Source organism: Seriola dumerili, unplaced genomic scaffold, assembly GCF_002260705.1.
Source record: "Seriola dumerili isolate Sdu_G_001 unplaced genomic scaffold, Sdu_1.0 BDQW01000161.1, whole genome shotgun sequence".
Classification (NCBI taxonomy): Eukaryota; Metazoa; Chordata; class Actinopteri; order Carangiformes; family Carangidae; genus Seriola; species Seriola dumerili.
In genome coordinates this window covers 5808687-5831853 of record NW_019174416.1, presented here as the reverse complement: position 1 = coordinate 5831853, position 23167 = coordinate 5808687, and the positions used below count along the sequence as shown (strand labels likewise).

General features: G+C 39.0%; 2 protein-coding genes across 3 annotated transcripts; one reads left to right on the top strand and one right to left on the bottom strand.

Annotated features, from left to right (window-relative positions):
* Nucleotides 1–8251: 8251 nt before the first annotated feature.
* Nucleotides 8252–19428, bottom strand: ids (iduronate 2-sulfatase). Of its 2 annotated transcripts, XM_022751996.1 has the most exons (14): nucleotides 19257–19428; nucleotides 18357–18493; nucleotides 18055–18232; nucleotides 17696–17784; nucleotides 15336–15536; nucleotides 14342–14512; nucleotides 14106–14232; nucleotides 13385–13555; nucleotides 12881–12987; nucleotides 11587–11703; nucleotides 10894–11004; nucleotides 10531–10656; nucleotides 10314–10442; nucleotides 8252–8485 (listed from the first exon to the last, which is right to left on the bottom strand). In XM_022751996.1, the coding sequence occupies exons 1-13, from the start codon at nucleotides 19330–19332 to the stop codon at nucleotides 10362–10364; spliced, it is 1692 nt and encodes a 563-aa protein (XP_022607717.1). In that variant the 5' UTR covers nucleotides 19333–19428; the 3' UTR covers nucleotides 8252–8485; nucleotides 10314–10361. The 2 variants fall into 2 exon arrangements, with proteins under 2 accessions (XP_022607717.1, XP_022607716.1); XM_022751995.1 differs by lacking the exon at nucleotides 8252–8485 and having other exon boundaries at nucleotides 9786–10442.
* An 825-nt stretch (nucleotides 19429–20253) lies between these two features.
* Nucleotides 20254–22965, top strand: dcps (decapping enzyme, scavenger). The gene is made up of 6 exons (XM_022751929.1): nucleotides 20254–20536; nucleotides 20861–21011; nucleotides 21113–21258; nucleotides 21351–21464; nucleotides 21865–21975; nucleotides 22217–22965. Exons 1-6 carry the CDS (start codon nucleotides 20330–20332, stop codon nucleotides 22481–22483), a joined length of 996 nt encoding a protein of 331 aa, XP_022607650.1. The 5' UTR covers nucleotides 20254–20329; the 3' UTR covers nucleotides 22484–22965.
* The last annotated feature ends 202 nt before the right edge of the window (nucleotides 22966–23167 follow it).

Genomic DNA, 23167 nt, shown 5'->3' with positions numbered 1-23167 from the left:
AGTGAGCTTTAGAGCTGAATATTTGAACTCTGGAGAGAGGCAGGCTGGCTGTTTCCCCCTGAACCTATGCTAAGCTAGGCTAATCACCCCCTCACTCTAGCTTTATATTTCATGCACAGAGTGGTATCAATCCTTTCATCTCTCAGAAAGAAAGAAATTAAGCATTATTCTTTTCCTTTACATCATCTGCGTTGTTTTGTAGATGATATAAAGTTCATGTATTAGGAAACTGTAGTGTGGAACATAATAAGCTGGTGATACAGAGGTAAAATTGCTACTAAGTATTTAATCAATAGCTTATTAGCGAGTCAAAAAGAGCTTATTTGTCATTAGATAGCCTGTTCCTTTCAATTTTACAGTAAATAAGAAACTTAAAAAAAGCAGCAGTTAATATTCCCTTTGAGACTTTGATAGCTTCGTGGTCCAATGTGCCATTCATTTGTAAATCCTCCTGAGACACAAATCACAAGGGGATTCAAAATGACCCAAATAAAATCAACCTGTAATGTTGATTTTTAGCACTTTCATGTTTTCAGTCACTCTGTTTGCTGCAGTGGTGATGAACACGTAGCGGTTTTTAAACGAAGCACTTGGTCACCATCAGTGGCTGTTAGCGTTTGATTTTCTTAAAACCTTTAATCATAAACCCATTTTCATTACAGTATGACCTGTCTGCACTTCCTTTAGCTTTATTTGTGCAACACACCAGACAGTATTCTTAGTGATGCACTACTTTGGTTCATGTATTTATACAACAGAATCATTAATGTTAAAATAGACAGCCCCTTTAAAGTGTTGGGTATCTCACTATGGTGAAATTTGCTAATGAAGAGCCAGACATTGGCAGTAACACAGTGCCTCTGATCCAGCCCGACCAATCTCTGTGTGTGGATCTGATGTACATCACTGGCTAAAGGCAACAGTGTAAAGATTTCTACAAAACGACATCTGAGGACACATCTGTCCAAACATGGATTGCATTGTATTTTTAAATGTGTTGCACAACTTCAGCTGTTTCTTCTGTTTCTATCAGTGCTATCTTTTGGCCTTTTATATGGTTCTTTTTATAATGAAGTTGTTCTATGTGATGATCAGAAGTTGTGATGCAGTTCCATTGTTTTTAAATATTTAATGTCTCTAAAATATGGATTAAAATCTGTTTGAACCAGTGATCCTGCTGTTCTCAGTCTTATTTCTGTCTTTTGAAAATGAAATATTTCATATGGTATGGCTATTTTAAAGGTCTCATATTGTATAAAAGTAGATGTCTATGTCTGTTTTTATTATAAAAGCAGGTCTAGGTTCTATATTAATACTGTGAAAGTATCAAAGCGCTCAGTCCACAGAGATGTGCACACAGCCTGTATTCAGAAACTTAACCTTAAAACCAGCCGTCAGGACTTCTGTAACTTTGTGATGTCACAGCAGAGCAGTCACCACCCTCAGCTATGCTGCCCAACCTTGCAGGATTTGGTTTCTCTGAGTTAAAAAAACAGCAAACAGTCCGCCAATAAGAGGAGAGGCTCAGAGCCTCCTCTCTTCTGATTGATCAACCTGTTGTTACTAGAGCTCCAGAGAGAAAGAGAGAGGAGAGGTAAAATTATATTGAGATGGTTTTTGGTTCTTAAAACCACAAATATATCTTCTTATGGATCAACACAACACCAGAAAAGACTATACATTGCATTATGGAGTTTCTTATTAAATAGAGGCAACAAGAGAAAGCTAAAAGAAGTATCCAGAGTATTAAAACCATAATATAAACATTCATTGAATATAGCTGTGCATTAGAATTCAAGTCAGAAGAAGAAGAAGGCTGTGTGTGTTGAATGTTAGAGAGAGATGGACTTCAGAGTGTGTGAGAGAAACAAGAAGATGAAGACAGAGTGCTGAAGTTAAAAGTAAAGTGTACATTTTCTGGTAGACATAAATCCCATCTAATTAAGCATTTCCGTAATGAGTAAGGGGGTGGAAAGCCTATTTGCAGACCTTGAGACATGTTTGGCTATGTGTATGTATGTGTCCTTGGTGTTGAGCCAACACTCTGACAGCTTAGATTTATAGGTTTAATTGCCATAGGTAACCATGCAGTCAAACAAGCTCAGAGATATGGTTCAGCATCACACACACTGAACACGCATGTACACATGTACAAAGAGACCAAAATTTGCACACACATATTGTAGCAATAAGTGTCCATAAGGCCCCAAAGGGAAATCTGACCTGAGTAGATTCTAAAACTAAAGATGAATCCATGAAAACACATAACTTAAGATGAAGAGGATGATGACTTTCACATATCACTCTAAGCTGCTCCACAGCTCAACCAAAACACATTGGGTTTATTCTTTGTGCTGTGATTGACTTTTAATTGTGGACTGGCACTTTGATCAAGAATGCCACTGTGAGTTTTCCCATGGTTGAGCCCAACACTCACAGTTTTCAAGTTGTAAAAGGCACATTATCTATTCCCATGTTGTATTCTTACAGAGTATCTGAATAAAAACTCTGCTTTGAGCCTTTAAATAAAAGCATCAATGGGTTTTGATTGAGGAGAAGAGAGTTGATTTTAAATGAATATGTATTTAAATCAAATGCAGACTTTTTTTTTTTTTTTTAAAGTGTCCAGATTCAGAATTGTAACTTGTGAAAGTGCAACAGATAGTAATAAGGGGAGAGGTGTACTTTGAAATAAATTACACCATTTTTACAGAAGTAAGAAGCCGATTTTGAATGTGAACAGACCGTGTTTTGATAACATCAAAGGCTGATACAACCTGGCTACATCAGCTGCTGAGAATCTATCAAATGCAAGAAAATGGTTTATATTATGGCAGCATCATCTCATCATGCCCATTGTGAGCTTGGTTGCGCTGAAGGCCCCCCACCTCTGAATACCTGCTACCTCATAAAGGATAAGTAGGTAGATAATGGGATGGACACATGGCTGATATGTTCATAGTGTCTCATCTTAAGAATAAAATAAAAATTAATCACACTGTGCACACCAGTAATTGTCCATTTTTCTTGCTGATGTCGGCTACAGGTTTGGGTATCTGTGTAGCAACTAAAAAGTTCCACGTTTCCTGATATGACAAGAGGGCATAGCTCAAGGCTTTTCTAATAGATGAATGATAAACAAAAACCAATGACCACAGATTAGTCATAGAAATAATGTGTTTTGTTAGTGATGCTATAGCACTGTAGTTTTTTATTATTACAGAAGCAGCCAACACATCTAAAATCTTGACTTTGCTGATGATAACCTTTTAATCTCATTTTCCAAATGGTAGCCTGTTATTGCTTTAATTGACATTTGACTGAAAATGCATTTTACTCCATTTTGAAAACCACAGGTTTCCCTCACTAGCTACCACCAAAGAGTTGATTACAGCCATTCAACTTCATTAAAAGAAACCCACTCAGTCAATTAATTCCCTCCGTCTCAATGTGCAGTGGCAATTTTAATAGATTGCCCCTCCCTTCATTCTTTACCACGTTTAAAAGTGATTTTGTTGAAACGGGAAGCTTTCTGTTCAGCTCTGCGACTCACAGTTCCAGAGGCACTAACGAGGGAAGAGCTCGTCAGCTCTAATTGAATGACTCCTGATTAAACTGGTTTCACACTGACAGGCAGCATATCACATCTTGTCCGACTTCTAATCGTCTGTTTCCTTGATGCTCTACGTGCTCGGGAGATACAGATGTCTACATTGTGGGTCAGAGGAGACACGAAAGCTCAGAAGCAAAGTAGATTTAAAAAAAAAAATAAAAAGATAAAACATACTGGCTCACTGAGGTGGATTGAAAGACACAATACCCTGTTAATGGATGTGATGACATCTTGTATTGAATTTCACTCTTGATGTCAGACTGGCCAAGTGTTGCTCAGGTTGATTTAAAGAGTCTGTGCACCTACACAGGTGTTTTCACTTATTAAGGCTGATTAGACCTCTGCTCAGACTGAGGCCAGATCGAGCTATGCTGGGAATTGTGATAAATCACCAAACTATATACTAATAGGAATGGTAATGTGAAGGTGTCGTGCCCTAACAACCGTAATAAAACTAACAGGAGAATCAGGGAAATGTCCATCAAGCTCAGTCTGCACAAGCACACACAGTCCTGAGGTCTGTGTGTCTAGTTAACGGTCCAATTAGGCAACATACCAAAAGTGAAAACACCTGTGTGTGTGTGTAGGGCCTTTATAAATGGAGGGTTTCTGTTTTAATGCTCTGCTGTCTTTGTGCTACAATTAGCATTTATGTATTAACAAAAAAATCATATGACTATGTGTAAAAGCCATTGCCCAAAGAGAATTATCACCTGACTTTGATCCACTCAGCTCTATAGACCATAATATCTTACTTTTCTGTTTTTCTTCACTCTCACTGTTCTCATCAGGATTGTTTCTAAGAACACTCCAACTGCATGCCTCATGTCTGGGGTCCAAAACTAATGGAAAGAGAGTATGGTTGCAAATAATTTAAATACCAGATTGAAAAAGCTTCTCAAAGCAGCACTTTATGTAAAGTAACATACTGTTTACAAGTGTTTTTTTGTTTTTTGTTCTTTGTGTTTTTGTCAAGTAAAAAACTAGCTTCAAATTAACTCTTGTAATGTGTCACATGTTTAAAAAAAAGTACTAGATTACTTGATAAAATACATCCTGATTGACAGGTGATGTGAACCTCTTGGAGAAGCTAATATTTCTGTTAGCCCTATAAATCAATCTCTCATTTTTTTTCTGTTTCCACTCAAAAGGTAACAGTACAGATATATTAATAAACACAATGTAAGTATATACACCTGGCTAATCCTTAACAACACATTAGCATTTAACAGCAACATTGAGTTGGATCACCTTCTATTTTTTCCAAACCTTGCTAATGCTAAGATGCTAATGTTAGTTACAGTTACACAGTTGTATTGTCCTTTTTATATTGCCATTTGTGTGTGGATTAAACAAACAAGATATAAAGTAAATCTGTGAGGTTATGAGGTGCTAAAGCTGTTTCCACCTGATTCATATTTTTCTGCTTAGCTAGGCAATTCACCCCCTGGTCCTAGCTATTTAGCATACATGAAAATGGTAGCCTATTGATTTCTTTTCTGGAAAGAAAGCAAATATGGGAATTTCCCAAAATGGAAAATTTACTTATTTTTTGTTTTATTTATCATTATGATAATAATTTCTATAATTATAATAGTATCCATTTAGGACTACATCCTTCATCCTTAAAGTGTTAACGATAAAGATTATATATTTCATGCTATATTCTAAAATAAATAATAACATAAGTAGGTAAGGTCACATGATTTATTGCCTTTTAATGTCATGTGCAACAACATGAAGCATGTCTGTTTAGTGCAGCAGTAATGAGACTATATTGTAACTTGTCAGTGGTAATAGTGCAGAACAGCTTCTAAAGGTAAAATATAACATAATGTCAGAATCATGTTAAGGTGTTGTATGATTTTATCTTCAATACTCAATCATTTATTCTGTCAGATACCTCATCATACTGTGGACTAATGCACCACCCATCCAATGCCTGTTTAAAAACCCCACACTTGATTTTTCTATATCAGCCATGACATTGTAGAATAGGTCACAGTGGCTTTTATTGTTCCAATTATATTCACACTGAAATGCAGAGTGTAATTGTGTCTCAGTCCATTATTGTGAAATAAAGTTTCTTGAGTGTTAACCTACTATAGCTTTCCTCCGAGTCTCTACAGTGTAAAATTAGCCAGATAAAACACTGTAAGCAGCTTAGTAGCCTCAAAAGAAGACAGCCTGGTCTATGAAATTAATTTGGGTGTTGAAGAGCAGAAAATACTTTAAAACCACTTCTTCAAGTCCTTGGGAGGCAGAGGACAGTACAGTTTGTTTACTATTCTTGTATTCATTCACACTCAGTAAACATAAACACACACACACACACACACACACTTGAGACAAACTCCAATGATGATGCAGCTGAGCCAAGCAGTTTTTTTACACACATACACACACTCTCCCTCTGTCTAATGTAATTGTGTATGTCGCCAACGTTAACAGAAAGGCAGTGTGACCTGCCAGAATATGAGCCCATAGCAGTAATGTGATTACCGGCATATGAAACATAATGATAGACGATGTGAGTGAGACAAAGTCAGAGTGGATTGGAGAGAAAGAGCAGGTAAGATGGAGCGACAAAAAGAAAGGGCAGCAGCACAGAAACAGGGGGGGAAACAGCAGGTAAACAGTAATGTAATTGCCATTAGATCAATTTGATCGTGGTCAGAGATCCCTGCTTGTGATGATAAATATTGATTTGATAAAACCACTGAGGCAGAAATATGAGCTGACATGAATACAGGCAGAATAGAGGAGAGTGGTTACAGCTGCGCTGACTCACACTCACTTTGAAAACACGAACATGAAACCGAGGCTGGTGGGGGGCTGCTGAGCTGCCCACGGGAAAGGCACCAACCCCCGAAATGTTCCAGGAGTGGTTACTTAAAGCTGCAAATATTAATATAGTTTTCATTTTCATGATGTGTGTGTAATCCTCCTTTCTTCCTTGTGTTTTAGCATCTTTCAGCCCATTGTTTTGGTTTCAGACTCCCCAACTTTTCATTTTTTTTCTCTCACTGCTTTCATGAAGAAATAAACTGAAAATCCAGTGTACACTACCTGCCCACAAACTAATGGTAGACAGAGTTAGCTACTACTCAGCGTTCCTGGAGACTGAAACAAAGCTAAAAGAAGAGTGAATATTGAGTGGCCTTGCATTCAAGTGGCCAGCAACATTAACTTAAACCTGCCCTCTGATGTTTTCAGTAACCCTTTAATTTACAGGCCGTTAAATATGTAGTAATTACGTGGTAATGACGATGGGATGGGAGACAACAATGTAGACATGCTGACGGTTAAAATATGAGACTTGGTATCACCTGTCTTCAGCCTGTCTTCACAATGCATTAAGGGATATCAGTGCTATAGATATTAATGGTAGCATATACAGAAACAACCCTCCTGTCTTACCCTGTATGTGGGATATACTACTTACTATAACAATTCCCTTATAATTACCAACCAACCCTCTTTATTCTGCCTCAATTTTACTTAATAATTATCCTATATTTTACAGTAATTCCCAGTAATTATACTACTACAACTTGGCATTTTTCTGACTTTACTTGACTATTATTTCTTGGCAATTTCTTCACATTACTACAGAATTACTGCTTAATTACTACATAATTGACGGCCTGTAAATTAAAGGGTTTCCATGTTTTTTTGTGAACAAACAAAAGTTATGTTTACATTCGGTGTTTCGTACCAACACTGTTTGAATTCCTGAGTTGTAAGAGATGTGTTAAATGCATTTCTTCCCTAATTACAACATTAGCACAACAACTTTTTGATATATAATAGGTGGCTAAGAGTCAGATGCTGCTTCTGTCCACATTTGTATTCAATGTGATCATTCAATGCCCATTTTAATGATACAGTTACAACTAGAATGTAAAGAAATGTAAAATTGCAACTCTCGGGTCTAATCTGAATATTGATATGTGCAAAGGACAGAGGCGAGAGGGAACTGGAATGAAATGGGGAGAGGAAATTATTAGAAAAGGTGAAAGAGGTAATGGAGAGATGTCAAGTGCTTCCCTGGTCTTGGGGAAATTTTGACTTTTCATTTGTAGCATACAGACTTCACTTCAACCTGACTTCTACACATCGCTCTGCATGATTGCTTGGAAATTGAAACCTAAAAAAAAAAAGAAAAAATTTTTTTTTTTCAAAAGCATGAGACTGAATTCATTCTTTATTTCAAAATGCAATTACAAGGCTTTTAACCGTTTGCGTTGCCCAGACAGATTGACTCTGTGGAATCGTGCACAAATTAGCGGATGTTCAGTTTGGTCCAAATTCTTCCAGAGCCAGAGAGCAGGCGTATGCATCCTCTGCTCCAGAGGAGAGAAAGACAGAGGGGAGGAAGGAGAAAACACACCCAATAGACTGTTGAGGTCCCTGAGGAGCTCCCTCGCTACTCTGCAGCTTTACACTTCTGCTGTGGGTGAGCACAAAAGGTATTAAAACAGAGCGGTGGGGAGTGTGGACAGGCGGTAAGTGTGCTGAGTTTCTGCAGGTCATACAGGAATACAGACAAACACACTAGAGGAGGTTGTGAGATAAAAAAAAAAAATAAAAAATATAAACTATTAAAAATATATATATATATATATTTTTTTTTTTTTCCCAAAAAGCACACACAACTTTTTCTGTGTGCATTGTACAAAAATATTTTATTACAAACCAATCAAAACTGACATAAATATATTAACGTGTCCTTGCCAAGCTCAAGAGTTGAATTATTTCTACAGCATTTATTTTTCATTTTCCCTTCAGAAAGCTGGAGCTCAAGCTGACGGATGCTCTGACGCAAACAAACTCAAGGAAGGCTCAACTTCATTTCTCCATGGTCGGTATCTGCATGGACAATACATAATACTGATTATATTCATTTTTCGAGAGATTAGTATGTTAGAGGACACAGGAACAAAAGCAAACCACTGGAAAAATTGCCACAAATGCAATGAAGCCAACCTGGAAGGAAATAAAATTCTCTGAATGATGATTTGCACCGTTTGATGACAAGAAACATTTCTTTCCTTCAGCATCCTGACATATGATAGAGCCCCACTGATTACACGATTCAACTGTATCCCATTAACATGAAGCCAGAGCAGCCTACAATAAAAGTTGTCAAACCAAATCCCTTTGATTCATTGCTGAACCTGGAATTCAAGCTGAAATAGCTTTCTTCTAAATTACCACAGCACGAAATGTTCATGCATTGGAACAGCACTAAAATACTCAGTTTCATTTGCATTGAATTAGTATGGGTAGCTTTTACACACTTCATTTCAGGCCCACAAATTGATCTGAACTGACTGTTTACAAGGAGAGAGGCAAATAGCTGCAAGTAACATCAACAACAAATAGAAATGTCATTTTGCTCAACACTACAGTACAAAACTGCAAGTCCTTTTTAGCTGTTGTAGTTCAAAGTGGAGACTACACCTGAAGCAGACTGAATGATCAATAGCCCAGTGAAGAGCACTCGTTCCAAAAAGGGAAACTGGTGTCGCTATTAATCAAAAGAGCTAATTCTTCAGGTTTCCTCAATCTTCCTCCAGATGAGAAGTCTTCCCATCAGATAACAGCTTGTAAAATGTGATGTAATAACTCACAGAGGAGGTAGTGAACTCACAGCCCAACAGAGCTGTCCATCAAGAGTCCATGCATCCTAATGTTTGTTTTGTAAAGTTGCCTGGAAAGTGGTTCAGCTGCTCAGGCGTCTGTGCGCTTGTGAATTCGATGAGTTAAAGGAACAGTTCAACATTTTGGGTAATACATGATTTTTTTTTTCCTTATTGAGATTTGACAGTTAGACTAGAGGATCTATATCACTCACGTGTGTACGCTAAATATGACCCATCTAACAATTAGCTCTGCATACAGACTGAAACCAGGAGGGAAACAGCTAGCATGGCTCTGTCCAAAATTTAAGATGTCCATCTCTAAATTCTACTAATTAATACGGTTATCAGTTATTAAATCTGTACATAACGCTGAAATGTAAATGTTTTGATTTACAGGGAGTTGCGTGCTGAAAGAAGCGTAGCAATTTCCTAGAAACTGGACATGTTTTCACTTTTCTGCTTTTTCTTTATGCTAAGCTAATCTAACTAGCTGTTGGTTCTAGCTTCATATTTAGCATACAGACGTGAGTGATATTAATCTTCTCATCTCACTCTTGAATAGAGAGCGAATGAGTGTATTTTCCAAAATGTCAAACCATTCTATTAACTACCGTAGATAATCAGAAATCTCCCCTACTCCTAAAATTTGAGCCATTCAAAATCAGACTGACATTTCCTCCATGCAAGTCAGTAATTACAGATGTGAATGGCAGGTGTAAAAAGGCCAGTCACTGAAAACACTGGAAGTTCTGTTTAGCCGGAGGAGGATGAAACCAGTCACAAGTTTCTGCACATGTGGATTTTTCTCTTCGTCAAAAATCAAAGGGTGAAAAGTCTTCAAACTAACAGCACAAGCGTTTTTTTTATTCACTTCGCTCGTGTTGAATCCAGGTCTGTCTGCCAATGAGCTCTGAACATGGAACATTAGCCTGAAGAGCTGAGCTTGAAAGATTAATGGTGATACCAGAGATTACTGAATCAAGTATGCATTATATTAAAAGAAAGATTCAAGGCATTCTCCCTTTTTAAGGTTTTTCATCCATCTGTCTTCCCTTTGTACTTGTCCCTGTCCGTCCATCTGTTGTACTTTATTCCCGTCATCACGCCTTCCCTCTCTTCGTTTTCATCCCTGCTGTGAGGTAGAGGAGCTGCAGCTTCATTCTCATCTGCAGACTCACAGTCTAGACGAGTCAGAAAGGTAGTAAACAAGTAAATGAATAAAGCAAGAAATGAAAAATGAGTCCGTTTCTAAAATGAGTTCAAACTTACATGAGGCAGACTGGCCATCTTCTTCATTATCACACTGTGATCAGAGTCACTGTAGACGTTATTGTCCTGGCCGGGGTCGTCTGCTAACATGTACAGCTCTCCAGCATGGACATCAGAAACATTCACCTATGTGGAGAGACAGATGGATGATGGACAAATATAATTTGTTACCGTCATGGACAATGTCAACATATTGTGCCAGACAAGATGGATGGATCCATCACACACACATACACATACACACACATACACACACACACACAACTCCCCAGTCTGAAGCTGATACAATCACAGAGGAGAACAATATGAAGAGACAGACAAGAGAGATAACTGTCATGCTGTGGAGGTATGTTATACACCTACCTGAAATGTTTTAGGGTTGAACCCCAGCCAGAGAGTGTATCTATAGTCCCAGGAGCGTAGAGAGTAACCCATGACCTTTATGTCTTTAAGGTCAGGGAGGTCAGAGTTCACCTAATAGAAGAACAGTCAACTTTGAAAGCATCTTAAAATGAGCAAAAAAAAAAAAAAAAAAAAAAAAAAAAAAAACTGTAGCAATCTTTCTGCAGTGCTGTCAAATCCGCAGCTGCCAACTCATCCTGCGAGCCAGCCGACAAGCTAATGTCAGGCTGCCAAGCTGGTCCGTACAAAGATTAACCTGCAGCAGGTGCAGCACTCATCTGGATATTTTAATTCAAAGATCATGTGCCTGAAGCTGGCAGCTCCGCTACAAACAGGAGCGGTTCAAAGAGCGACAGTGTAGCGACAGTCATGTAAATACTCATTCAATATGACTTCAGTTTTCATGACCTTCACACAAGTTTTGACATTTTAAATGCAACGTCAGAATCTATTCATTAAAAGTATTGGTGTGGCACATTGGTATTAATAATACGTCTGCTTCCTGACTGATACAAAACTATAATAATGTTTGTATTAGAAATACGCCTGCTTGGTGTGACGCTTCCTGACTGATACAGAACTATAATGATTTACCCTTTAGCCAGCTCATGAAAGCTTTTTAATTGGCTTTTATAAACACTCAGCTTCTGATACCTGTGGTGCATCAGCAGGTCGAGGGTACTGGCTAAAAGATATCGCCTCCTCATCCTCTCCCCTTTCTCTGTGTCGGAAAGTGTGGGCCAGGTTGTCTCCCTCTGTACACAGCTCCTCCTGAAAGCAAGAAAACAGACTGAAGAGTCAAGGAAATAAATGTCAGAGCCAATTAGGTCACCTTCATGTTGGCCATGTTTATGGAGGGTTTACCTCTTGATTCATTTTGTTTGGCCATGTACTGTACAAAGATGCCTGAAAGGTCTCAGCTCTGTTCTGGTGTTGCAATTATTAGAAAACAAGAATGTAATCTGAGGTAAATGACGTACTTTTGATTGCAGTATTTTTGTGCACTTTTACTATAACAGTTTGTAATTCACTGTAGGTAATGAGTAATTGGTTAAACAAACAAAACCACGTCTACAGCCATGTTAGCAGCTCTGTGAAGCTGTACTTAGGCAAACTGGTGCTTTGAGCTAAATGCAAATATCAGCATGCTAACACGCTCACAAAAACAATGGTGACACACTGACGTTAGCAGATTCATGAATTATTACAAGACCATAACCTCCACCACTAAACTAGTTAAACAGTATAAAACTCTTATACTTATATTGGCCTTTTTAATGTGTCACATTTTTGTAGAAGTTTATTAACAAGGGAAACTAAATAAATGTCCTTTTTCAAAATCAGCTGAAGTGATTCTATTAGTGTTAATACTTGATTTTATTTAAACTATCAGTGATGTTGCCAGAGATTTGATGACATTGAATACTTTTCACCAAGTGGATGATATCATACTCGTCAGAACTTCCCATTATCTCAGACTATGAAATTTAAGTCAGAGTTTGTTTCCCACTCAGATGCTCAAACGTGTAACTACATCCTGAATAACATGACATGAACACTGGATTAGGGCCAGCAGTGCTTTAAGCTAAACACTAACATCAGCATGCTGACCAACAATTCCCACAATAAAAATGCAGACATGCTGATGTATAGCAGGTATAATGTAAAACTATGAATATTAAACCTCAAGGATCACCAGAGTCATTAGGATTCATCATTCAGTTTCACAGCAACCATCCAACAGTTGAGATGTTCCACCAAAGGGGTGAACCAACCAGCACTGTCCTCACTGCAGCCATGCCAATAATAAATGCAACACAGCAAACTTTGTCATCAGAGTTGAGACAAAATAAAAAAAAAAAAAAAACAATCAAGCAGTGATCACATGTCCCTCCTCTCTGAAAACTACTACCATTGGACAGATGTGTTAATTTTCATCTCTTGATACCTGGAAAGAAACATCAGCACAAGGTTCAGGTGCTCTGAGGCCAGCCATGTAGGAGACTGTAGGAAAAACATCCACCAACTCCACCACGTTCCTTATAACTCTGGCATCTGTAAGGATGAAGGATCAGCCAGTTAGAGAAAATTATTTAACCACCAAGAGCAAAAGAGTCAAGATATCAACTAAATTTTACTAGACACCCTGCACTGAGGTTTCATCATCATTGCACCATTTGCATTTGAAGCAAAAACTGTCTGGAGGCAAAATATCAAAGTGTATCCTTGTCTAAATACTTCTGAATTTCTCAATGTATATCAAAGACTTCATTAAAGTCAAGTTGGCATATTAATATATGTTCTAACAAGGTTTATGTGAGCAATTAAAAGCAAAACTTTTTAAATCAAAATTGAGTTCCCTTTGACTTGACATTCATGCTGCTTTTAAAAAAGGAGAAATATGCATGTTTCAGGTTATCAGCAGTAATTTGTTGTCAGTGAAGAGTCTTACTCTGAAAGCTGTAGTTTGATTTGGTTAAGACATCAATAAAGGGGAAAGCAGACTCTCCCAGCCAATCATGAAGTGTGGTGACACCAGGAACGTAAAAGATAAGAGGGACACGTGTCGCCACATCAAAATTTGAGTATTTAGCCCATTCACCATGTTCTCCTAACGACCAACCTGCAACGAGAGGGAGAAAGATTAAAGATGTTGTTTCAAAAAAGACTACGGCAGATGGAAGAAATAAAAAAATAAAAAAAAACTCAGTCTATGAATCTATATCACAAATACCATTTTAGGTACAGAGAGGTTTTAGGTAATCTATTCTACTGATGTTTTTCCTCTGTCATCTTATATTTGAAAATTATGGTATTTGATTGAGCTTTACTGGGTATGTACCAAACAGTAATGAAGATGATTCACTTCAGCATCCTCCACTGAAGGAGACATTAAAAGAAATTGAGTTTCCAAGTGAAAGTTTTTTTTTGTTTTTTTATATAAAAAGGAGGTGGTGCAGAAAAAGAGATTTTTACAGCAAAATTGTGGAGGGAGGTAATGGCACAATATGCTGTTACAACACTGCCATCTGGTGGTGCAAGACAGGGACATTTTTTGAGGTATTCATTTTACCAAAAACTGTAAAGATAAACAATCATGTCTTGAACTCAAACACCAGCGCTACATCATCCTCAGCCATTCCCCGTTTATCCAAAAGCATGTGTCTACTCACCATGATCTGAGGTGAACACCACCATAGTGCTGTCAGCCAGCCCGAGCTCATCCAGAGCACTGAGCAGTCGTCCAACCTGAGCGTCCATATATGACACAGCAGCATAGTAGTGCTGACGGACATGCAGCTGGAAGACAATAGTACAGAAGACTAATGTTTAACTCTTTGTTTTAAGGAGTAGAAACATAAGACGTGTTACAAATGGCTTAAAAGAGTTAAAAGCAGTCAGTTCATACCTGGAAGTCTTTCGGCATTGGTCCATAAGGAAAGCTAATGTTTAATTTTTGGACATCGTCTCTCTTTCTCACATCCATCCAGGGGTTGTAGGCCACAGGAGGAAGGGATTTAGGGACGTCAGGGTCAGGGGCCAAGGTCATTTGGTCTATGGGATACAAGCTCAGGTACTCCTGCAAATATACAAGCAACACGTTTAAAAGCGGTGTTAAATAAAGGCAGGTATACGTGCATTCACAATACAAATAACAGGTGGATTTGCATCATGATGAAAGAAGAGCTTTACCCAGCTTTTTTGGCCCAGATATTGTTGTGGAAATTACTTAAATCGCCCATTTCCCTAAAATGTTATGGTATAATTCAGCAAATAACAGATGACTATTGAAAATTCAAATAGACTTTCTAAGGAGATTAGAGTCCTCTGGCCCTCCGAGTAAGTGAGATGTCGTCTGATGTTTCAGTTTGATTTATTTTTACCCTTCCAGAAACTGCATCTTTTTAAGCTTTGCACTGTTCTATGGGTGTGTCCATACAATGTGAGGTAAATCACATGTAGCATACATCACATGCTGACAGAGAGGAGCTGGCTTGACCTTTTCCCTCTTTTCATCTCTCAGCTCAAGACTATGTAGGAAACCCCTCTGGCACGCTGACATTCGTCTCTGCTCCGTCACTCTCTGCTCTCATTCAACTTCCACTTCATCATGCTCTCTTCCTCTTTCATGCTGAATTGCATCTGCCATATATCCAGATCAGTTCTCATTTAATTCACTTCAGAGACAGTGTGTACATCTCACTTCTAGCTTTCAGAGGTTTCCTTCTGTTAGTCCAACACTTCACCACATGCAGCTGCACATCACAACTACACATGAAGACCATCTGCAGCCAATATCAATACTGGTTTTCACAATACAACTTTGTTGATTTAACCATTTTGTATGTTACGTCACGAACATTGTACAGAGGGTCTACACATGATGATATTGAGTCATGTACCTGTGGTATCCTGAAGGGTATGTGTGGTTTGTGAAAGCCCACGGCTAAGAAGAAAGGAACATCGTCATTGGCCAAATTCTTCAGTAACCTCACTGCCTCATCTGTGGTCTCCAGGTCAGGTAGGGTTCCCCCAGGCTGCTCTGTCACATTCACTGCACACAATAAGTTGGCGTGGAGTTTACCGTCCTCTCCTTTACACATCTGGAAACAAAGTTTTCATACAAATTATCAAGTCACTTTTTTATGTACAGTTCCTACTGAGATTTCCATTTCAAGGTTTGTTGGTTGGTCTCGTAAACTGATGGCACATAGAATTTCATCTTGAGTTTATGCAGCCATTTCTATTCAGACCTGAAAAGTGCAGGATGGTTTGGGAACATCTTTCAGATATATTCAAATTTAAAATTATAGAAAGAGAACTGATTTAAAAGTTTAATGGTCACTAACTGGTATATTCACTAACATGGCATGCAGAAAGTAAAAGTAGTAGATGTATTGTACATTCTGGCCATTCGGTTGCACAAACATGTTCTAAATACAGCATTGACATATATCATCATCTTAATGAAGTAATGTGTAAGAAGGGGCCAACTGTCAAATTTGTACTCCAAACAAATAGGGGGCAGCATATTATCAGAAAGTTTGGGTTTCCACCCTTATCATGACAAACAAGGAAATGCACTCTTTGGCCCCTTCTCCCTGCTATCCTTAACACTAACCCTGTTCCAGAGTTGTCAGTAAATCCATAAAGTTTTCACCGGCCCTCTCTGTGTGCCTGTCATCTGAGGTGCGCATGAGAGCATGTGGCATGCATGTACCAGGACTGGGCTCACTGGTCCATCACATCCAAGTTTCAACCCTCACCCTCATGCTGAGCTATCATTAGCTTGAATAAATCTAACCTCAGCATATAGGGCAGGTGCCCTCAGTTTGCTATCAACTCAGCTGGTAAATGCTCCACTCAGTTCAACAGCTAGTCCCCAACTTTTTTCAGTGTGTCATTCGATGCTGAACAGATAGTGTACAGTTTGTTTACCAGATCTTTTTCTGAGAGTGACCCAAAACAGTACAATTTACAGACCAGACTGATGAACAATTTCTGTAAGGCTCCGTAAAGCCAAGGGTGATGCAGATTCTGATGACAATTCTCTGTGGGTTCATCACTACAAATGACCCCTTTCACATTGTAGTGTTCTCAAGGGTCACAGCAACTGAAAGATTATTACTAACTGACTTAGATTCCCACAGTCTAATAAGTGTTCGGATATTCAAACACAGATTACCAGCGCTGAAGATTCAGCCGCTGATGAGGACTGTAACACCACTGCTGAGACATTTGACAGCTTTTTATTCAGAGATTCAAAGGGCTAAGTGTTCAACACATAGGAGCTACTTACAATGTTGGACCTTCAGCGACTAGTGACCTACTTCAGACACTGACCCTGACAGAGCCCTGCTGAGAAAAATGACCCTAACCCTAACCCTTTGTTACTGTGTTAAAGAAAAACACAAAAATGAAAATATGATTCATTGCTTTTATTGAGACTGAGTGGTGAAATCATGTGTAAAACTCAAGGTGTAACATGCACTACACCCAAAGTAGAGCCACAGCAATTTTCAACATCATAACTTTCTCCATTAGAAAATAATGGCATAGGTCTGATAGTAGTTCTAGAGTTTTGTTATGACCATTGAAAAGAACAACTATTATATATAACAACTTTTTTCAGTAGCGCAGCAGGATCCTATATTCAGCAAATATTTGGGAGATGTTAAGCACTGAAAAGCAATTTGGTTTCTTACAGAAATGTAAAAAAATCCAAGTTAGGCTTTGTTGAATAAAAATAATTGTTGTTCTTCCTGTTTAGAAGATGTCTCTTTTGAATTTAAACATAAATAAAGTCTGAAAACGCAACTTTTTTTTCCCCCACACATCTTGTGTGTCATGCTAATTGAGATACCTGTGTAGTATTAGGTATTATGTATAAAGAAATCATTTTTGAGCACTTCACATCTCATCAGTTGCCAGGTTGCCTGATAGGCCTGCATCACTCTTTGGTGCACTCATGTGTATTAAGTCAGACACATAACTGACTTAATAATGGCAGAGTGCGGGGCGCCTCCGTGGCTCAGCTGGTAGAGCAGTACCACATAGGCTTAGTCCTAACTGCAGCAGCCATGGACTCGAGTCTGACCCACGGCCCTCTGCCCCCCTCTTCTCTCCCTAGCTTTCCTGTCCATCTTTCACTGTACTATCAGAATAAAGACAAAAATGCCCCACAATACAACTCTATATAAAAAATAAATAAATAAATAAAAATAAATGGGAGAATGTGAGAGATAATCTTTCCTAGTCATACCTTTTGTTTCTCAAATCGAAATGAAGCTGGGTGGTAGGCAGGGATGGACCAGCTGTACGGGTAGTCATCGGAGTGGTTAGAGGCGATACCTAAACAAAGGAAATACAACACAACCGTTGTTAATACTATAGACACAACATGTCAAGACATTTTCTCAGCAAACAACAAAACCATGCAGATTTGATTCTTCTCAAATGCAGATCAGGCTCATCATTAACCAGCTGAAGAAATCTGTGATTCTTACTGCATTTTCAGTGACAACCGTTCGGCATTTTATGCTGTGCCAGCAGCAAACCCTACTTGTGAAATATGAGCTTTATCCCTCAACTTTTATTAAAAATGTATATTATTAGTCTTACCTGGGTGAAATATCTTGCCCACAGACGTGGTGAAGTATCCTCTAGATTTAAAGTACTGTGGCATAGTGGTGTAGTTTCCAGAATGGACTCTCCAGTAGGATTTGAAGTCATAGAGCCTGGTTGTATCTGGTCTGCGACTAGTTAACATGGATGTACGACTGGGAGCACACACAGCTTGCTGGGAGAGAAAAATACACATTCCAAGATTTCATTGAGGCTGTATAATCCAGTTAGTCTCACATCCACACAGACTGAATTGCTTCGAGAGTTTCAGACAGTAAACGCACCCAGCACCAACTGACCTGTGCATATGCATTTAGAAAAACTTGGCTTTTGGAAGCCAGCTGGTCAATGTTTGGTGATTTTACCACAGAGTCTCCGTAGCAGCCCAATGATGTCCGCAAATCATCTGCCATGATGAAGAGGACGTTTCTCCTTTCTGAAAACAAACAACCACAGTTAATTCATATGCTTCACTGGTTTCCCAGATAACAAAATAAATCCAGCCCATACTTGGTCACATACTTCTGGCCCAGTATATACCACATCTGGTACAATTCTGGCACAAACAGAAAATCTTGCCACTGTCAGACAACACTGGAGGACAACAGCCAGAGTCTGCCCAGATGTAGACATAAATGGGCCAGACTCTGGTGGAGGACCCAGGCATATGTTGGGACAGAAGTTTCATTTTGCTATCTGGGTTACTGCTTTTAAATGAAATTCTTCAACAGTGAGGTCTGGCACGGTCTCCGAGTTGCTGGGGGTGGAATAATTACTTTAAAAACTAGTTGTTAAACATTCAAGAACAGCAACAACAAGCCCAATGAATACTAAATGTAAGGTTGAGTGACACTGGGAAACAAATACCACAAAAAAGAGGAACAGAAACAAATAAGTTTCACTTCAACTAATCAAAATCCCAACACAAAAAAGTAAAACTCACAAACAATGGGCCCTTCAGTGATTAAGTTAAATTAATTTACGCCAGGGAACTCTAGCTACAGCCTCTAAACAAACAGAATAATGAGCACTCATTAACGCTAATTTCAGCGAGTTACTGAGATTTACTCCTCTCAAACCTGGCAGCCTGACTCTACAAGTCAACAAGTTAACATTACAACCAGTGTGAAATGTGTAAGGAAGTCTAAGCCTCCACATTTTAAAACATTTTCAAAAGTTTTGCACAGTACAAACTCTACCTCTTCTCGCGCCAGCAGCGAGGGTCAGTCTGTGAAGAACCAGGAGGAGAAGCCATAGTCGGACACATGTGCACATTTTAGTTTCAGGTAAACAACTGAAGACGCCGTGTCTTTCAGCTATCTCTCCACAGCTCCTGTCCTCTTCCCTCTGTCCGGTGTCAAAACAAATCAGCGTGTCGTTGAGGTCTTTAAATAACTTCCTGATTATCACGTCGCTAGACTACTGTGTTTTCATTCGTCCCTTTAACCGTCGCTCCGCCCCAAACCGGTAATCACATTAGTTAAATGATGTGTCAATCATTTTTAATACCAGTAACTGACAGTGGCCAGTCTAATGGATAATGTTAATGAGCAGTGGACTGGAAAACTAGGTGTACTGACCTATTGTGTGTGGTTCCTGGTACCTTTGCCTAGAGCACAGTGTTTCAGTAAATGTTATAACATCCTGTGCTGCCGGGAGTACACTCCCTCAATTTGCACAATAGGTCAATAAGCATAAGCACGCTATATTATTATTGAAGAGAGACATGGAAGCATTGCTGCACCTGCTACAAAGGAGCAGACAGGAAACTGTAAATTAATTTTTATTAATTAGCTTTTATTTTGAAAGATTTGACGAGGTTTATTGTCGCTATTTAACACTGCTGTAGCTGAGAGATGAAAGCTAAGAAGAAGTCTCACTCCTCACTTAGTTGGCTTCAGCAAGTTTCGTAAGATAAATCCTAATTGTGCCTAAATAACACTAGCTGAATGATTATTAAAGGAGCAATAAGAAGTGGAAGAAGAGGAAATGAAGGATCTCTGTATTTACCTTTCCTACTGTAGAAATTGGTACATTTTCAGAAATAAATGTTTGTGGTATTGTTAAATTATCAGTGGTTCTATGTTGAGGAACATTAAGGTTATCATTAAGAGAGCATCTTTACTTAGAATTAGAATTTATTTACAATGGAGAAATTGTTTTCATATTGTACACGCATGCGCGAGGCACCAGGCCCATAGTGAGCCGGACATTGAGTGGGACATCTTTCTACAGATAGACGATCTTTGTTCATAAACGCTGCTCCAGAAACATGGCAGACAACGCGGTTAAACGTGAAGCAGATAGTATTGAAACTGATGAATTATCTCAGAAAGTCAAGCGGGCGAAGGCTGACCATGAGAATGGTCGAGGAGAAGCTGGAAAGGAGCCTGAGTCAGAGAGTATCCTGTCCGGGTTTAAAACATCCAACATCTTGCGTGATTCTGCCCGGGAGAAGAACATCTTTGTCCATGGAAAGGTAAAGTTAGCTAACTTTGCAGTTGGAAGGTATTTAGCTGAATCTAACTGTGGTTAAGGATTTAATAGTGAGGGGAGGGAGAAGAGGGAAATGTTTTATTGTTATACGCATTCAAAGTGGAGTGAGTAGATTTGTAAAAGAAAAATATAATATTCTCTTCCGGTTAGATATTTCAAAATAATAGTCCGCGTAATAGTGCCCTATTGTAAAGATTGACTTCATACAAATGAGTACCACAACGGTAGGATTACGAAAGGACAGTTGTGCATTTTTTATTTTTGGAAAGACAGACAGAAATGAAACTGTTGAACATGTCATCTGAAGTTGGCAGATCAGGATGCTGTGGTCATTCTGGAGAAGACTCCCATCAGAGAAGACAACCTGCCTGAGATCTTCAGTGGTTCCAGGCTGAAGCTGGAGATGAAAAACGACATCTACAGCACATATCGCCTGCAGGTTCCCCCTCACCTCAATGGTATGGTCCTAAATAAATAAACAGACCAAAGATCCTGTCAATCCAGCAGCCACTTCGGTCAGATAGAGGGAAATCAGATAATCTGTGTTTCTGTTTTGCAGAGATTAAGACCACAGTGGTGTGTCCAGCCACAGAGAAGCATGTAAAGAAATACCAGCGTCAGGATTCTTTTCTGGTAGAGGAGACGGGGAAGGACTATCAGTCCATCACCCTGCCCTACATTCAGAAGCAGAGTTTCAGCGTGCAAGTCAGTGTCCTGAAATCACCTCCTCTCATACAATATTCACTTTTAAATGTACAGCATTAACTGTGTTTTTGTCACAACTTTTCACCTTTCAGTGGGTGTACAACATCCTGGAGAAGAAGGCAGAGGCTGATAGGATAGTTTACGAAGATCCGGACCCGAAGGTGGGCTTTGTCCTCCTCCCTGATTTCAAATGGGACCAAAAACAGGTGAGAAACCAGGGATATTGACCCCAGTAGAAGCCGAACAACATTCTTCTTCCTCTTGCCACTTACAGATATTTTTTTAACTTAACTGGAAGATACCTGTACAAAGGCTAACTAGTGCTGCTGCCTTATATTACTTCTGTCTGTCTGTGTTGTTACAAAGCATGATAAAATGTCACGTGGCAATAATATATGGCTCCAAATCTGACCACATTAGAAGTTTAATACTTGAGAAATTTTTAAACCGATAATGGAACCTATCCAAAACTCTGAACTTTTCCTTTTAAATGTAACTGTCACTGCAAAGTGAAAATGAGAGAGAGGAGGGTTACTGGGATCTGTATGTTCAGATTCTTAGGCCACTAGACTAAACAGTTTTACAATATCTGCCTTCCTCCTGCAGGTCGACGATCTGTACCTGATTGCCATAGTACATCAGAGGGACATCAAGAGTCTGAGAGACCTGACATCAGAGCATACACCACTGCTGCAGAACATCTTCCAGAAAGGAAAGGTGAGGTCATAGTCATCCCTGGGTCCGTCTGGGAGAGTCCTCATCTTCCCTCAGCCACCATTGAAGTGATCTGTGAGCATCGTAATCATCATCAACAACCAATTATGTGATATGACGTAATTGGTAATGATTTTAGAGAGCTAGGATAAGACTTCGCACTTTGAAGTAGAGAAGTCCTGGGGATATCCATGATGGTAAACAATAGAAAATGATTGATAATACCTGTTTCATTGTGACTTAGGAGGCCATCCTGCAGCGCTACAACCTCCCAGCCAGTCAGCTGAGAGTCTACCTGCACTACCAGCCGTCCTACTACCACCTCCACGTCCACTTCACTAAGCTGGGCTACGAGGCTCCAGGCTGTAGTGTGGAGCGCGCCCACCTCCTCTCAGACGTCATCCAGAACCTCCAGTCTGACCCCGACTACTACAAAAACCGGACACTGTACTTCCCTCTGAGGGCAGACGACGGACTGCTCAGCAAGTTCAAGGAGGCAGGAAGGCTGTAACGTAACTCATGCACTTAGTCCCCACATTACTAGATTTCCATCCAAACTGTTTTTTTTTTTTTTTAGTGCCAGACCAAATCCAAGCATCTTTTCTTTTTTTTTTTTTTATCAATTTGTTCAACAAAGGGATTTTCCCTCTTTCAGCAGCAACTGTACTAGCCAGTTAGCTGTATCCTCCTATCAAAACATATGTGTACAAAGTGATTCTTTAGCTTTAAAGAGATTTTTCTATCAGAGTCATCAGATGAAATATTTTGGAGAATTTCAAATCTCCACTAATTAATAATCACACATCATTTGTACGTGTTTCAGTCGGACCAGCCACAATTTTTTTAAAACAATTTTTATATTTGACATGCTTTCATTACAAGGAGGAAAGAAGGAAGGGGTAAGTGTTACTCGAGTCAAATCAGTGGATAAAACATTTTTAATAATGTTGTCTAATGTTTTGTATATGTTATCTGAATGTTGCTGATTACATTAAACAGATTTTTTCTACTCAGTCTGTTAATGTTGTCACTTGTTTTGAACAACTGCATAGGACAAACTGTAGGCTGATGTCTCTAAAGTAGACAAGTAGGAAGCACTTTTGACCTTTTATATGTCGGTTTCCCATCACATCTCGTGGTGCTGCAGTAACGTGGCAGATACTATGATTTAAGGCAAACAAGCCGTGTTTATTTG

Excerpts from the sequence above, each read along its gene's own strand:
- ids (XM_022751996.1), bottom strand. The coding sequence starts at position 19,332 with ATGTGCACATGTGTCCGACTATGGCTTCTCCTCCTGGTTCTTCACAGA. Across the intron at positions 18,494-19,256 it reads CGCTGCTGGCGCGAGAAGAG|AAAGGAGAAACGTCCTCTTC; the intron begins GTAGAGTTTGTA and ends GTTTGTTTTCAG. Across the intron at positions 15,537-17,695 it reads TTCGATTTGAGAAACAAAAG|ATGTGTAAAGGAGAGGACGG; the intron begins GTATGACTAGGA and ends CTTTGTTTCCAG.
- dcps (XM_022751929.1), top strand. The coding sequence starts at position 20,330 with ATGGCAGACAACGCGGTTAAACGTGAAGCAGATAGTATTGAAACTGAT. Across the intron at positions 21,012-21,112 it reads GGTTCCCCCTCACCTCAATG|AGATTAAGACCACAGTGGTG; the intron begins GTATGGTCCTAA and ends TCTGTTTTGCAG. Across the intron at positions 21,259-21,350 it reads AGCAGAGTTTCAGCGTGCAA|TGGGTGTACAACATCCTGGA; the intron begins GTCAGTGTCCTG and ends TTCACCTTTCAG.